The sequence below is a fragment of the Triturus cristatus genome, chromosome 1_1 (genome assembly GCF_964204655.1).
Source record: "Triturus cristatus chromosome 1_1, aTriCri1.1, whole genome shotgun sequence".
NCBI classification, from domain to species: domain Eukaryota; kingdom Metazoa; phylum Chordata; class Amphibia; order Caudata; family Salamandridae; genus Triturus; species Triturus cristatus.
In genome coordinates this window covers 549,054,863-549,072,574 of record NC_140579.1, presented here as the reverse complement: position 1 = coordinate 549,072,574, position 17,712 = coordinate 549,054,863, and the positions used below count along the sequence as shown (strand labels likewise).

Below are 17,712 nucleotides of genomic sequence, written 5' to 3'. Positions count from 1 at the left end.
TTGGGCAGGCTTCGCTGCGAAATTTGTTCGCACAGTAGTGGTTGTGTCTTATGTGTTCTCCACCGCTTTTGTTGTGTGGGGATGGGCTTGCCATTCTATTCACTAGATTATGACTATACACAGAGATCCCCTACTACAGAAGGAGTAGTTTCTTTTCTGTAACTCCAGTTCTGTAGTAGGGGTATCTCTGTTATAGTCATAAGCGCCCGCCCTCCTCCCCGGTGGAGAGATACTTATTCATATGGAGAATGCTACAGGTCTGGCGTGCTACGCCTTCAAAAAGAACTGAAAGTAAATGGGACCTGCTGGGCATTCTGGGATACTGGGGAAAGTTCTGGAAAACTGGAAAGTTTTCTTAAAGGCACAGTATCCTGTTCCAAGCCACATAATGGCAGCCTATGGGGCTTGTCTGTCCACTCCTTCCTCTCTATCATTCCAGTGGCTTTTGCTGGTAGAGGCAGGGTTTTTTCCTATGGGGAGAAAAACTGGACAGGCAGTGCTGTTTGTGGATTTTGGTGGAATTCTAGTTGAAGTACTGGACAGTGTAGCCTGTGGGTATAGGCTGCATTATCTGTCTTTAAATTAAATTCTCTCTTAAAGGTGTATGCAGGTCTGCATGATTTGTCACCTTTTAGAGATTATTTTTTATTGCTCCGGGGTCCGCGCACATGGGCGGGACTATTCACTAGATTATGACTATAACAGAGATACCCCTACTACAGAACTGGAGTTACAGAAAAGAAACTACTCCTTCTTTCAGGATCGCCATCTGAACTGCTGTCAAGACTTTTTCAACAGTGGAAAATCGCAGCTCAGCCGAAGTGTACAGATGAGATTTGTAAGCAATGGGGACTGTGTCACCCTCATTGAACGTTAAGTACGTGAAACCTTCCGCGCCTGGAACAATTCTAATGACCAGGTTGGTGTGGTTGTCACGAGTTTTTAGATATTTAGCTGTAAGAAGATCAGTTTGCAAAGTATATAATGCCAACGAGTGCTCTGGCAGCCAGCAAGATCTGGTATAAGTTGGTTGTATCAAGGCATAAAGTGTCTTGATACGCTGGGCATAATCAGGAATGTAGGATCGACCGAAATTCAGACAACCCAGCAAAGATTGAAGTTTTTTCAGTGTCGTAGGGATACGAAGGTTTGCGCATTTCTCAAGAAACTGCGATGCCAAGCCTCGACCTTCATTATTGAGTTCGTACCCCAAGAACAGCACTGTAAATTCAGCAATTTGCGACTTCTTAAAGTTAAACTTGTAACCGAAGTCCGCAAACATAGTCACTATGTTATCCACACGAGCAAGGTGTGGAAGTAATTCGTCGTCTGTCAGATAGATGTCGTCGACCTACGAGTACGCTTCCGGGTCTACTCTCTCTAAGAGAGAGACCACGCGAGCGGCAAAAACTCCAGGGCTGTTCAAGCCCATCGGGAGCCTCTTGAACAATTTTTGTTTACCACCCGAGGTAAATGCTGTCCACTCATAACTAAGAGGGGACAGATTATGGCAATAAAAGCCATTGGATAAGTCGAGCGTAGTTTTGAAACGTTTTCTCACAAGACTATCTACGAGAGCCGAACTATGAGTATTCTGTACCGCACACGTCCGGCAATGTGAGTTTAAATGCTGGTAATCCAAAACTAGGCGGTACGATCCGTCAGGCTTCGTTACAGTGAATAAAGGATTATTCATGGGTGACACACATGTCTCAATTACTCCTTGATATTCCAATTGCTCAAGGATTGACGCGACGTGAGGTCTAGCCTCGCGACGCATGGGATATTGGGGTTGAGGCTGGGGATCGGATCGCAATGGAATCTCATGATTGGGAGAACATTTGTCCCAGCCAACCTGATTACGATATAACGCAGGCGCAAGCACCTGCGCCCACTCCCCGGCCAACCTAGTAGACTCCTCCGTGGGCACTGCGTGCCCAAAGGAAGGAAGTATAACTTCCTCTCCCCTAGGGGCGTCTAAAATGAAAGCCGGAGGCCAATCTTTCTCCGCCAAAAGAATATCATATGTGGTGGTAAGATTATCCCAAAAAACCGCTTTAATTTTGCGTTGTATGTCACCCTCAATATTAAGGACTATTTCAAATAATCTTTCCGGGGGGGCTACGCGAGTATCAGCAGTTTCGACTGTCACATAAATGTCAGTTGCTGTCGCCTCCAGAAATGGACGCAATGCTTCCCGCACTACTGTAACTTCCGCCGCGCTGTCTAGCAGCGTTAGTGCCCATGTCAGGTTCCGAAGCTGTGTCCTGACCATCTGAGGCATATCTCGCTGAGATAGCAGCAACTTTCTTTTTCTGAAACGGTGGACGTGGTCTGGCAGCATCTTCCTGCTTGCCTTTACCGTCAGTCTGGCGGGGCTGGTCACGACCCTGAGTGCCCCGTCCTCTTCCACGCTCTCCACCACCAGAGTGCAAAGTCGATGTTTCCTGTGAAGAACGAGGAGAGCGTTGTTCAGAAACCTGAAACCTATCAGGTGACTTAATACGAGTACGATCGCGCAAATCATAAGTGCGTTCACTATACGACTGTACGGGTGAGGCAGGACGAGAAACCTGTTTCTGTTGCTGCTTCTCTTGTTTTTTGGCTCGCCAACTTTGTTTAGGAAAGTTGAGCTTTTCGTCTTTTGTAGACGAACTCACCTTAGTTTGTTGTACTACATCTGGAATTTTGATGGTGGGTTTTACACCTAAGGCACTACGTCCAACCATCCTGTAGGCTTTCGCAATAATTTTTGTGAATTGCCGAGGCTTGTCTTCATCAGCCAGAAGCTCCAGCATATTGCCAACTTGGAACTGCATGGCATCTCCTTTGAGGTTGCCCATTACCATGGAACAAACCACATCGAAACTGTCGACAAGCCTCATTCCCAACTCAATAGCTGCCTCCGCACCATGACTTTCTTGAACTTTCTTGATGACGGAGGGTAGTACAGCCATAGACGGAGTGCCGTAGCACTTCGAATATGTCGCCGCAAAGATCTTGCCCCAATTGTCACAATCAACAAGCTCAGGGACCAGGTCTTTGGGCAAAGTAATGGTGAGTATCCTGTGTTTATCCACAGGTGTAGTGTTTGGAAACACGGCTTCTAATTGATCAAATTTTTCTGCAAGCCAGTAAGGAAATTCATCCTTACTGAGGGGGCGCTTGCCGACAACCGCGTTAACCATAACAGGGCTGATCACCACCGCATGATGGTGATCCGCCCCGTGTCCAGCAACCGCAGGTGTTCCCACCTGAACTGTGCGTGACACATACTGCACTAAAGCCCTATGGACCGTAATCAGGGCAGTGTGTAGTGTTCGCAAATCACCCACTCCCACCGTCAGGTAGCGTGGGTGTGGAGTATATCCGGCCAGTACCGGCCATGTAGCTCCCGCAATTGATAACGGGCCCATTCTCGCCGGTACGACCTCATGGGGGAGGGCGCCATTAAACCAAATTGTTTGCTGCCAGGCAGTAATAGGAATTTCAAGAGTCCGATATGGGGCATAAGCCGCAGGTACAGCCGAGGCTGTATATTCGTGGAACAAATTATCGTCTGTATCCACCGCCGCAAAGGTCACCCATGAGTAAAACAACTCATACGGGTAGGTGGTATCAGCACAGACCACAAAAACTACGGACATCCCGTCATCAGGTACCCCATACGCCCTCAGATGAGCGCGCAGGGGGACCCTACTATGAGCGGGAATATTAACGTCCATAAGGACTCCTAAAAGAATAACAACGATTTACTCAGTAGCACTTGGGCTCAAAAATTATAACCTTTTTAATTTTCAAGCTTGATAGAACCTTTAGTCTAAACCTAGGTAGGTTAAACCATCACCCAAGTTTTCCGGAAACGAGAGCGAGGGTTGTTGTGGACTAAAATCAGCACTACTAAAGCGTCTCAGACGTTAAGACCAAACGTTAGGTGCGCCATGTTGCAGGGATTCTGCTTTTGCACAGAACTATGCGCAGGAGACCAGGACCTCAGAGAATTGTGGTGTACCAGAAAATCCTCCTCAGAACCCAGAACCCCTTATCCGACTAGCTTAGTATCTCATTCGTTAACCTAGATCTAGTTAGGTGGTCCCAATGTATAGACAAACCAGAACAAGCGACTTAGATATTTCTCAGGAGTGGTGGGAATCTGAAATACCTGTTCGTACTTATTTATTAGTCCACAACTGAATAATACAGACACGGTAAAGTTTAAAGAATTTATTTTATAAACCTCGCGTCCTAAGATGCAGTACTTTGGCTAACACTAGCAGACTAACGATACAGATCAGAATCATCAGCATTATTACAATACCATAAAGAATGAAAGGAGCAATCATACTATTAATGACAGTGGTATACGGCCACACTCCTTTCACTATAATCTAATAAATTATTATTATTAGACCAATTAGAAGGTCTCTTAGGCTAACAGGGGGGACCCCATACCGTATAGATCAGCTTATTAGAATCACATCAAAGGATCAGCTCTCACAGCATGCATCAGCTCTTCTTGTTCGAATGAATGTAAAACCAAACTGTTCTGCAATATTAAAGACGCTCGTCCTTCAAACATTGGCAGCTATATGCATGATATGTCTAACAAGTGTCGACGATCAATCTAAACACAACACTCTGTACCTTCTAGTGACCCAGACGCGTTCTTTGCATGATGTACAGACCAAGGGCACATTTCACGGTTAAGAATGTATAACAACCGTTTGTTATTCTGTAGGGCAAAGACGAGTCAGCATTTTACAAAATGAATAACACATAACAACAGTGTCGTGTGCAGCGCAGCAGAAACAACAAGCTTGCTTGTTAACTATGATCTCGGTTATGCTAACTTAGTGTTGTAAATAGGGCGTGGCTTAGTCCATCTCACACAGCAGGACCAATTTCGGCATTAAAGGTTGAAGCCTGGTGGCTAGAATTTTTGCTAATATTTTTGCTTCCAAGTTAATAAGTGATAAAGGTCGGTATGGCTCGCACTGAGAAGGTGTCTTATCTTTTTTTTAAAAGAGTGATTATCATGGCCTGTCTTGCCGTTGGTAGAAGCCTACCCGATTCGTGTGCCTCTCCATACATTTCTAGTAGATAAGGTACCAGTAGTTCTGCGGATTCTATATAAAGTTCTGCAATGAGGCCGTCCGGCCCCGGTGCTTTCTTGTTTGGTAAGGCACAAATTGCCTCTTGAATATCAGAGGCTTTGATCAGCTGGCTCAAATAATCTTGGTGTCCTTTAGCTAACCACGCACATGCTATATCTGTCAGGTACTCTGCTAACGCTGGAGGGCCCTCCCTTGTGATGTGTACATCTGGGCACAACAAGATCAAAACTGTTCGACTTCGGCCTGTGGTGTATAGTGGTCTTTCCTTTAGCATCTGTGATTTTTGTTATGGCGTGGTGTTCAGCGCGATATTTAAACTTAGACATTAGATTATGGCCTGGTCTGCGACCCTCTCCGGGTGCCCGAGCCACATGTCTCTTGGACAAGTTGCGAATCTCTGTCGATGCCAGCTCGTTGTGTTCTAATATGAGATCTTTAATTCGAGACAGTCTGTTTGCAAATGGAAGCAGCTCATATTCTCTCTCAAGCTCTGTCAATGCTTTCTCAACTCTAGTGATTTACCCCTGATATCCTTGAGAATGCCTGCCGTTGTGCATATGCAAGTGCCCCTAATAGTAACCTTAAAGACCTCCCGTAGGGTCGCAGCGCTGTCCACAGATCCCATATTTGAGTCAAAATAATGGATTCTGGCTTCCCTGATCGTGGTAGCATATACAGGATCTAGCAAAGCTTCAGAGTGGAATCTCCATGTGAACTGGCGCGGGATAGTCGTTGGGATATGTAGGGTGAGCTTGACTGGATTGTGATCAGATAAAGTTCGAGGAAGAGCAATTTTATCAGATACCCAGGCACTCGCCCCTTCACTTAATAGCCAATAATCCAAACGGGACCAACTACCATGCACAACAGAGGCGTGTTTACCTTCTAGTTTATCACTACAATGGAGCCGCCACGTATCTACTAGACCCAGTTTGACCATTCCATCCTTGATGCACTGAGCAGTTTTAGGTGTGCGCCCGCCCTGTTCACTGGATTTGTCCTTGCTAGGGTCTAAATGCATGTTGAAGTCGCCACCCCACAGAATATGGGCCTCGGGCCACTCACGCAGTACCTTAATAATACCTGCAAACAGTCCAGGCTCATCCGTATTGGGCCCATACACATTGACAATAGTTAAAAGCGAAATACCCAGCTTGCCATGCACAATAGCGTAGCACCCCTCTTCATCTGTGTACGTTTTGATCGCAGTGAATGCAAGACCCCTCTTTATGAGCGTAATGACCCCTCGCGCATAAGAGGAATATGAAGAAGCTAGTCGATACCCTGCCCACTTGAGAGCAACCTTGGCTTCCGTTTGTTTGGTCAGGTGTGTCTCTTGGAGAAGAGCGGTCTGAACCTCATGGCTGTATAGATAGGCAAACACTTATCTGATTTTTTGGGGGGAGTTCAACCCTCGGATATTGCACGTTAGGCAAGTGAACTTGTCCTTGCCCAGAGACATTGTGTATACTGGTCAATGATATACATAGTTCCCTCATTTGCAGGGACAAACAGGTACATTTTAACAGTAGTCGTAGTGTCCAGCCAGCCACATGCAACAAACCCAGTAACCAAATTTGCCTCCGCCGCCCCACCAACTTTAGCATACGCAACTTGCCAAAGCCATCTCGTGAACCAAACGGAAGACCCAGAGTGTGAAACGTGAAGATAGTGCACCCACTGGGGAACGCTAGAGCACAAAAAACTCCCTAGTTGGAAAGGGAGGTGGCCGAACAATTTGAGATAAGCTCCCAAAACGCCATACACCTCAGATCAATGAAACATTGAAACATTGAAACATTACAGCGTGTCAGTTTACAATACTCACAACCTGGAGGGCATACAGTGTGATAAAGAGTACAGGTACAGTTGCACGTCTCGGCAGGGAGGGCCCGCCCATACAAACGTGATGTCCGAACAATTATTAAAGCTGTCAAGCACATCCAGTGTAGTTGTAACATTCATTGAAAACGCCTCCCAACAGTGTTCAGCTGGATTTAACCCTCATCGTCCGATGCATCAGGAATGGTTTGCTTCTTACGCCGGATGGTTTTTACGTACTCCATGGCCTGTTTGGGATTGGTGAAAATCTTGGCCATGTCGTCCCATCCAATACGTAGCCAGGCCGGATACAACATAGCATATTGCACATTTTCTGCCATTAATATTTTTTTCACTTGCTGGTATTCCTTCCGCGCTGCCTGGACCGCACATGTGAAATCAGGATAAAATGCTTATGGTGCCTTTCTGACGAGATATGCGCAGCACTGAATCACGGTCTCTATAATTTAGCAAGCGGACAATAATCTGCCTGGGAGGTGCCCTCGGGGGAGGCCGAGCTGCCAGCGAGCGATGGGCTTTCTCCATTATGAGCAGTTGAGATAGACTTTCAGCTCCGAAGATCTCTTGCAGCATGTTCTCGACATAGGTCTCCAACCTGCCAACATTGGTCGACTCCGGCAAGCCCGTGAGTCGGAGATTATTGCGCCAGGACTTGGCTTCCAAGTCTTCATTTTTGGCCTGGATAACAGCGTGCACTTTCTCCATATCTAGTGACTTGGAGGTCACATGCTGCAAGCCGTCCTCCGCATCTGAAATGCGTTTTTCAGCTTCTCCCAGTCTGGTGGCATGTCTGTCAAGTTTTGCGGACATGTGGTCCATATGGCCACTGAAGGCCTCAAATTTACCATCTATGGATTGCAGACTTGTTTGTATTGCAATCAGCGTTACTTCCAGTGAGGATGGAGATTCTGAGAGTGCGTCTAATTCAGAGTCAGAGGTGGCTCTTTGCTGTGGCCTGCCGGGCTTCCGCAGTTCAAAAGTGAGGCGCGGGGGTTTTTTGTCTGGTTTGCCCATGATGAGTTTCTCCATGCAGCGCAACCGTGTTCAGCGCTTCTTGAACAGCGCATGTCAATTGGGCCAGCTACCCGCCAACACCTTCTCTCCCTGTTGGCCACTGCATGCACACGCTGCTATATCTAGACTTCACCTGCATGCACGGCGTTCGACATGTGAGGCACTATGGACCAGTGTGGTCGCTGAATCAGTGCTGGGAGGGAGGAGAACACACCTCACACCGTCACACTGCACAGTATGGCAATTGGTCAGCAGCTGCCAGATCTTGCTGCACAAGTCAATTCTGGCCTACCTCATTATAGTCCTCTCAGCACCGTGCTACCGCGCCCCAGAAACTGCGCGGGGGGCCTACAATGTTGAACTCGCCGCCCAGAGAGCCAGCACAGACGATCTGCAACACCCTCCAGTGATAATTCAAACCTACAGCAGGGAGCAGGTGCAGCAATGGTATGCAGTGCACTACATAAGCTCCATGCCTCCCGTCTGCAGTATACGAATGCCGGCCTCTCGTTGATGAGCAACCATCCCAGGCCCACCCCGCCGTGTGTTTCCAGCAAGGGCTTGTGGCTTCTGATGATAAAGGTTCTGCAGAGTTGGGAGTCGCCCACGCTTCCATCCGCAGATCAGCCCATTCGTATCACCCGGGAGCCACACAGCAGACTTGCAGGGCCTCTCCGGCCTCTTACGGCACTTGCCAGGGGCGGACAGCCAGTCCTCGCCTCAGGTCTACGCCGCACGCCCAGAGTCAGCCCCAGTCCACTCCGCACAGGCTTCAGTGAGCAAGCGGAGCCACACAACGTAACCTGCATGCAGCACAGTGTCCAGCGAAGCCTCTCAATGCAGACGCAGATTCGCGGGCAGCCCCCAAGCCTCTGACAACCGCTAGTCGTCTAGCCTGGCCGCCATGTTGTTCTCCAGTCCGCGTTCCCAACGGCCTGCAATTCAAATTATTTGGGCTGTTGTCCACAGAAAAACGCCTCATTCAGCCGCCCCGCAGTCCTGCATCAAATGCCTCCGGTCATTAAGCACGGATGGCGTTTAGGGAGCAGGATAATTGTCGGATGAGCAAGTCGGCCGGCGGAGCTGCACTACAGCGCAGCCATCTTGCCGTGCGCCCTCTAGCGCCCCTGCTTCTGTGACTGTTGTTCATAAACTTTAAACAAACATATTAGGAGCCTCCAGGCTTCCCATCAATTGTAGGTTTTCCTAACTGATAGTTTCAGAAATGTCAGACTTTATTAAAGTGACAGAGGTGAGTATTATTCCTCAGCAATGATTTATCTCTGTTTTGTCATCTCACCATAATCCCTTCTGTTTGGTCTTAGCTCCTTTCATCAGAATCAAAAAGAACCAATGTGGGTTTCACTTCTGAGGTTTTTATCTTCCTTTTAGCTTTGTTGATCATTATGTTCATCATGCCTTTGTTCCATCACACTTAATAGACTCTCTCTCATGCAAGAAACAAGCATTGAAAATGCAATGGGTCTCGCCTTTGATTAAGTTAAAGCCATTTGCTTTGCTAATGGTATTGTATAGCAAAGCAAATGGCTTTAACTTAATGAAAGGCGAGACCTATTGCATTTTTAATGCTTGTTGTCTGTGTCTCAGGGAGTGTAGTGTCTACCGGCTCTACTCGTGGAAATTTCTACTTAGATGTAATATCCAGACCCTTGAGCTGACATCCCGTGTGCTTATATGCAATGGTAGGAGTTCACACTTCTCAACCTGTAACCCAATTTCCTACAGCTGGGTAGCGTCCCCTTTTAACCTCAGTATGGCCCATACATTATGTCTTCCTATCATTTTAAATATTTTAATGTGCATGCTGGTGATCTTGGTGGTTTAAATAACTTATAACCCATTCCCGTTAATCCGAGGGCTTTGCAATAGCCTATAGAGGTGTAGCAGCCATGATAGCCTGACCTGTCATGTTAACTTCTTTTTCTGGACCTTGTGTTCCACACCAGTTAGCAGGAGGCTTCAAACCTCACTACAGGTAATTGTTTCTCCCAGGGCCGGAGCGCTGGCTGCACCCTGTGCGACAATGTTTGTTGGTGCCCCCCCAATGACCACCTCCATCATGGATTCTCTCACTAGCACCCTTTAACAGTGACCAAGTCTCCATAACCACACTCTCTCAGATGCATTGAATTAGTTATATAGCGCCACTCATACCAGTGTAGGGTGTCCGAGCACTTTGCATCTCACACACACATTACACAGAGACAATCAATCATACATGTGTAAATCAGTGTATAGGAAAGGTTACAAAAGCCAAAGGACTAAAAGTGTAGGAGTCACATGTCATCCATACTGGTAGGCAATATAGTTTAAGAGTGCTTGGTGTGGAGAAGCACAAACTCAGAGTCGGAAAAAAAACAGCATAGTTGGGAGTTTTCTTTAATAATAAGAATCGATTTCTAGCCAAATTAACCCTTTATACAACATTAATCAATGTTCTAATGTATACTTTGCAGTGTGTACGCAGTTCTGTGATGAAAGTTAATAGCTCACTGTTGAATATTAGGACTTTAAGTTATAAATTGCAAGTAATCTGCTGATCTATTTACATTGTATGCACTCTGTGATCTACTTGGTACACGTTCTTTGTAGCAGGCAAATTAACCCTCAGCACTAACTTCACATAAGTCAAAACCTCAAGTATACAAAATGCTGATCTCTCTCTAGGAAGATAATTAATCACACGAGTTAGCTTGACATTTTTGTGAGGCCTGGTAATTGCCGGAGGAAAGAAACGCTGCAGCAGGTGTTTCAAAAACATAATAAACTTGCAAACACGGCGCCCCCAGGAAGCCAGCACCCGGTGCGGTGGCACCGGTCACACCGCCCTAGAGCCAGCCCTGATTTCTCCTATCAGCTCATAGCTCTTTCTGTCACCTATGAACTTCTCCATGTGACCCCGAACGTCACTGGTGAATATCAAGGATCATTTGTGATCATGCCCTCTTCCTCTTCGTCCTTCCCTACCTGTCCTTTGCTGGAAGCAGCTTCTCCTTTCCAATCCCAAAACATCCTGAGCATCTCTGAGCAAGAGATGGGACCAGTCTAAGGTGTTGAGGCAGTAGTAGGACTTAGAAAACCTCTCTGAGCTCAACCCAACCCGCGGCTCATCGAGCTCAGTACTAACGTTGCTTGTTAGGGAGTGAAAAGGTGGTGTGTGTGTTGTCATGTGAGATTTGAACGCCAAATGACGTAAACAGGTTTTCAGAGCCATGTTTTTTCCCTCCCATTGCTGGGCAGGGTGGATTCACCTGATTTGCATGAACTGTTGCTCGCTGACTGGTCTTTGGGGTTGGCTGTAGATTTCACTACAGGCTTAGCTTTTGAAAGGTCGGTGGGTTGGGGCTTTCAGTCTGCAGCTCTAGGTGTTCAGAGATGCAACAAAAGAGAAGTTGTCTCTTCTGACTCTTGATCCCCCGACCCGCCTTGAAAGTACTGTTATATTCCATGGATGACCTATTCAGAACTCACTGCTTTATAATTGTCATTTGTAGAGCGCATAATCACCGTCAGGTCTCTAAGCTCTGTGAGAGAGAGCCCTACCCTGGCATGTGAAGGGGATGTAGGTGATTAGGTTGTGCCCCAAGCTTCCACAAAGAGGAGTGTTTTTAACTTCTTCCTAAAGGGAGGAGGGCATGTTCCTTACACAGATTCTCCGGCAGCTTGTTCCACTGTACAGGGACTGACGTTGAGAAGGCTCTGCCTCCTTTAGAGGTCATGCTAAAGCGAGGGCAGGCCAACAGGCCGGCATCCGAAGACCGTAGTGACCTGCTAGGAGTGTAGGTTGCTAAGGGATCTTTAATGTACGATGAGGCTTGGCTATAAATGGCTTTGTGCGCGATGCAAAGGCCCTTAAACCTGGTTCTCTGCCTGATCTGGAGCCAGTATAGCTGGCGCAAGATGGGGGTAGCGTGGGCCCTCCTAGGCAGTCTAAAAATCAGTCTGGCAGCATCATTCATAATGACCTGTAATCTGGTAAGCAGCTTTTCTGGGAGGCCGATGTACAGGGAGTTCCCGTAGTCCAGTCATGACACTATCATGGCTGATACTGCCGTTCTGAGTCTTGCAAAAGAGAGAAGGGGGACAAGTTTCCGTAACTGTCTAAGCAGGCCAACACATGTTCCTACTACGGAAGATACCTGCTGGGTCCTAGACAGCTTGGCATCGATTTTGATGCCCAGGCTTTTTACGGCCTGGTCTGGTTCGGGATTTGCACCCAGCTCTTGTGGCCAAAAGAGGTCGCTCCAGGGGTTAGAGTCCATGGTGATGGCCAATACCTCGGTCTTATCAGGATTGATTTTGAGGGAATTGGCCGTCATCCAGTTATGTATTTTAAAATGTTTTGCATTCGTAAGTGTGCAGCTGGGGAATTGTCTCTCTGGATAATAATTTGGGTGTCGTCAACGTAATTATAAATCTGACACTCCATGAGATTCAGAGCGGCTTTCAGGGGCTGGAGGTAGGCGTTAAATAGGAGGGGGGACAACGCGAGCACTGTGTCACCCCGCACGAGAGTTTGTCGGAGTCAGACACATGGTCAGCCAGCTGTACTCTCTGTGATCGGCCATTGAAGAAGGACGTGAGCCATTTGAGGGCCGTACCCTGGATGCCTAACTCCGAGATCAGCGACAGACGTTGGTCATGGTTGACCGTGTCAAATGCCGTGGATAGGTCTCGCAATACCAGGGCACATGTTTTTTTCTTATCAGCCTTAACCTGAGTTCATCCAGCACTGCCAGCATAACCATTTCCGTGCCTTGATGGGCCATAAAACCAGCCTGGTTGGTTTGCAGGAGATGGTTTGCTTCTATGTGGTGTGTCAGGGATTTCAGCACGTGCTGTTCCAGCACTTTCGCCAGGAATGTTGGGAGATTGGCCTAAAATTTCTTAGGTTCTTCACGTCTGCCCCTGGTTTTTTCAGGAGTGGGATGACTCGTGCTTCCTTAAAATCGGTAGGAACATGGCCATATTCGAGAGATTGATTTAGTAGCATGAGGACCTCGCTTTCAATCCCTGGTAGTGCCAAATTGAAGATCCTCGGGGGGCTGGGGTCCGCAGGTGATCCTGACTTGACCCGACCCATTAAGGGAGACAGGGAATCATGAGTGAGCAAGGGGAAGATGGTGAGAGGTTTATTATATGTGGGGGGCAGGGGTTCTGATGCTAAGGGACAATGGTCAGTGGGAGTAAGGTGGATCTCCGTCAATAGGTCTTTCACTTTTCTTGAAAAGAAGGACTGGAATTTGTTACAGTCTACAGGGCAGAAGGGGGCTTCTGTTCCTGTCACAGCTCTTTTAGAATCCGAAGGCTTCTTTTTGTGTATTGTCCGCATTTGGGATCCTAGTTTCATAAAATTCTGCTTTCCTTGTTAAAATCGCTTTCTTGTAAACTGCCAACATTGCTTTATATTCTAGCCAGACACCTGGGTCATAGGCTTTTCGCCAGGCTCTCTCACACTGGCGTAAGGCTTGTTTCTTGTTTCTTAGGGCCTCGTTGAATCAGGGAGCCCCTTTGCCTTTGTCCCCTACTCTTTCCCTGCGCATGGGGGCTACTATGCCGATGGCGTTCTTCGGCCTCGTGGGAAGGGCGGCGCTTTCTCGGTCAAGGTCAGCATTTCCCTGTGTTGGACGTGTGGGGGCTGATTTATGTAGAGTGTTAATCAGGTCGTCTGCTCTAATTCTTTTCCATCCCCTCAGCACTCTCCACTCCGGGTGGGGACGGACTGCTTGTCTTATGGATGGAAACAGGCCTCTAATTAAATGGGGATCGGACCAGGCGCAGGGACTGATTTCTATTGGACTGGTTAGTGGATGGAAAGTCCAGACCAAATCAAGGATATGGCCTTTTTCGTGAGTAGGTGCATTCACCAATTGCCTCAGTTCCAGGGAGCCTAGTGCCTCTTCCAACTGTTTGGCCTGGTTATCTTTGGGTGTTTGATCCCAGTGGAAGTTAAAGTCCCCCATTACCAGGATATATTGATACCGTGATCGGATATCATTGATCAATTCGGTGAAGAGCTCAACAAATTTGGGTGACGTTCGCAGAGGGCGATAAACTATCAGGACAATTAAACAGGTGGTCTGGGAGCAGAACTTAGCCCTCAACACATCTACCCCCTCGATGCTTTCAGCACATAGGGTCTCTGACTGTAGCTGTTTATTGTACAGGATTGCGACTCCACCCCCTCTAGTGCCACTTGGTCTATTATAGCAAAGGGCAGCATCATTTGGGGGCATGGCTGCTACTACGTCCGGTGCTGAGGACTCCTCAAGCCAGGTTTCTGTAACTCCAAGTATGTCCAAGGGGTCATCTTGGAGGAGTGAGAAAACCTCGAGATTGTGTTTCTGCAAGGAGCGGGTGTTAAGGGTAGCCACCCGTAGTCCCTCTGGGTCGTTAGGCCAGGACGTCCTAGCTGGGTGAGGTATGGGGCCTGTTCTGCCTACTACCATTTGTGCCCTAAGTAGACCTCCTGCCCTGAGTGAAATAGCTACATTATTCTTGAGTAGCACCGCTCCTTGAACTAAGGTCCGGAGTAATTCCAAGGCATACGAGTAGCGGGGACCAGGGGGACTGGCCCCTGGTCCCAGTCGGTCGCAGACGGGCGCAGACAGGCTTGCCTTAGGTACGCCTGCTGCGCGCTTGCTCCAGCTCCGAAGATAAGCTGTCAGCTCCTCCCACCCATCAATCAGCCCTGCTGTGCAGCAGCTGACCGTCCCCGAGCAACTAGACCGTCGGAATAGAGCGGAAGTGCCCTGGGGTGGCGGAAGTGAGGGAGCGCTGAGCGCATCAAAATTGTACTGAGAAATGTACAGTCTAGTCCTGCTTTTTCATGTTTTTTTCCTGAGGTAGATGGGTTTGCTGGCTTCTCCAACTACATTCCACCTTTGACAAGTGACCAGGCAGGGAGCAGCTGAGCCAGTGGCAAAAGTGGTTGGTGATGTGCTAAGAAACTTTTTGCTCCCCTGCACTTATTGTTTATATATTTATTTATTGCAAATAAACCATTGGTGCCTAGTACTAGCACCTAGTAGTAGGTGCTATCACGTGCTAGCAAGGCCTCCTCGTATCCTTACTTTTCAGCAGTACACTTTCCTAAAACAATATGTTGCGGGTAGACTGCACATACACAGAACTATGCACAGGAAACCAGGACTTCGGTGTATTGTGGTGTACCAAAAACACGCCTCAGTGCCCAGAACCCCTATCCGGCTAGCTATAGTATTGCATTCGTTCTCCGTACTACAGCGGAGCTACCAATGATTGGATATCCTAGAACATGTGACTAAGGGCCTCTCAGAATTCGTGGGAACAAGACACTCTTTCGCTTAGATACTCATACCTGTTCACAATGTGAGTAACCAGAGACACTGTATAGCTTAATTTTTATTTCAACTAACATGCTCTGTAAAGCAGTACGCGTGCTAACATTAGCAAAGAAATGCATAAAAATAATATAATCAGCATAGTTACAACTCCATATAATATGAACAGGGACAGCATATTATACTGACAGTGGATGAAGCCTTATAGCACTTTACCACCCTCCCCGTGCTACAAGCTATGTTTATTGTATAAGTGGAAGACCTCTGGGCTTGGACAGCGGAACCCCCTACCTCAAGTCTTAGATGATAGGATTTACATCTCCGGACAAGCACAGCTCTTCCTCTGGAAAGGTTTTCTCCCAAGTCTTTGTTAACTTGCATCTCTTGCCATATTAAAATCACCCAAAAAGTCAGTAGCGCAGCTGTGTTCCATGTTATGTCTGTATGTGTGTGGGACGGACCAAAGCCGATTAACCAGTGAAGTTGTTTTCTGTCCTTGAACACAATGTACAGATGTGAAACAGCACGAGCAGAGGTGTTTACGGGAACCAAGGCATGTAGTGTTGTGTGCATAAGCGGCAACATCTAGAGATTAAGAAGCAGCGCAGGCTGCCATGCTACTTCGCTCCTAGGAAGCTGACATTTTAAAGCTGATATTTTTAAATTGCATACTGTGTTTTTACTGAAAATCTGATTAAGAGATTACTTGTCTGTGTTCTTCATCCCGCTCGGACTCGATCCGCCTCGGCTTAGTGCCGCTAGAGCGGCGAGTCCCTGGAAGCGGCACTTCCGCCCTCAGCGCTACGGGGAAGGTGATTGGACTAGCCGCCCTCGCCTCGTGGCTTCCCATAGGCTATTTAAGTCACGTGATCGTGACCGGGCACATCTAGAGATTAAGAAGCAGCGCAGGCTGCCATGCTACTTCGCTCCTAGGAAGCTGACATTTTAAAGCTGATATTTTAAAATTGCATACTGTGTTTTTACTGAAAATCTGATTAAGAGATTACTTGTCTGTGTTCTTCATCCCGCTCGGACTCGATCCGCCTCGGCTTTGTGCCGCTAGAGCGGCGAGTCCCTGGAAGCGGCACTTCCGCCCTCAGCGCTACGGGGAAGGTGATTGGACTAGCCGCCCTCGCCTCGTGGCTTCCCATAGGCTATTTAAGTCACGTGATCGTGACCGGGCACATCTAGAGATTAAGAAGCAGCGCAGGCTGCCATGCTACTTCGCTCCTAGGAAGCTGACATTTTAAAGCTGATATTTTAAAATTGCATACTGTGTTTTTACTGAAAATCTGATTAAGAGATTACTTGTCTGTGTTCTTCATCCCACTCGGACTCGATCCGCCTCGGCTTTGTGCCGCTAGAGCGGCGAGTCCCTGGAAGCGGCACTTCCGCCCTCAGCGCTACGGGGAAGGTGATTGGACTAGCCACCCTCTACAGCGGACTATTTAATATGGGGGAGTGGCGGAGGCGCAGCGGACGGGCGCAGCGGGGGCGCCGACTTCGCCCCGATGTTGCGCCTAAGTTAAGCCCGCCTGCGCCCGTCCGCGATCAGACGGGACCAGGGGCCACCCCCCCTGCTCCGCACCCCACTAACCCCAGGCTTTACTACTCTAGCCATGCCTTGCGATCTCTTCGTCCCCCTATAAACAACACTTGCCCCTGTCTACGGCCTATGGACGCCCCTACATCTTGCCAGGTTTGCTCCCTGACTCTAATCTCAGTACCCTCACTTACCCATATCCCCAGTTCTACGTTTTGGAAGCCCTCCCCATGTCAAGTCATCCCCTCCCCCACACATCATTCCACCGATTTTACTTTTCTGAGCTTGAATTGCAGGTCCCTGCCTAAGCATAAGAGGAACATTTTTGATCTTTTGGTTTCCGACAGTCCGGCGGCCCTGTTCTTGACAGAAACCTGGCTGAACGACTGCACGGGACCTGACATTGCCACAGCTCTCCCTAACAACTACACCTATGTGAGCCGTAACAGACCGGGCAAGGAGGGAAGTGGCATTGCCATTATATACAAACGGACTTACTCATGTAAGTGGGAAGATTTAGCCATACCCAACTGCGAAGCTGGTTGCTTCAAACTATTATTGAATCCTAACTACACCCTGTCGGGCGTTTTACTCTATCGTCCTCCGGGCGTTGCTGGCACATGGGACTCATCTTTATCGGAAAATATAGCTCCTCTATTGATGCAAACCTCGAACTTTCTTCTCCTTGGCGATCTTAATATCCACTTTAACAACACACTCTGCCCTATCTGTACACACCTTCTTCAAGATTTGGCCGCTCTTAATCTACATCTTCACAACACTGGCCCTACACACAAGGCATGTAATCTACTTGACCCCATCTTTTCGAACCTTGACGTCATCACCTGCCTCCCTT

At 47.9% G+C, this 17,712-nt stretch overlaps 1 protein-coding gene across 1 annotated transcript in view; it reads left to right on the top strand.

Moving 5' to 3' along the window:
• The window catches only part of LOC146870586 (copine-8-like), a 1,950,277-nt gene that overhangs the window by 85,563 nt on the left and 1,847,002 nt on the right, over nt 1-17,712 (top strand). The window contains exon 2 of the mRNA XM_085643269.1: nt 2,564-2,581. Within this exon, the coding sequence (XP_085499395.1) occupies nt 2,564-2,581 (18 nt within the window). The remainder of the gene's footprint in view (nt 1-2,563; nt 2,582-17,712) is intronic.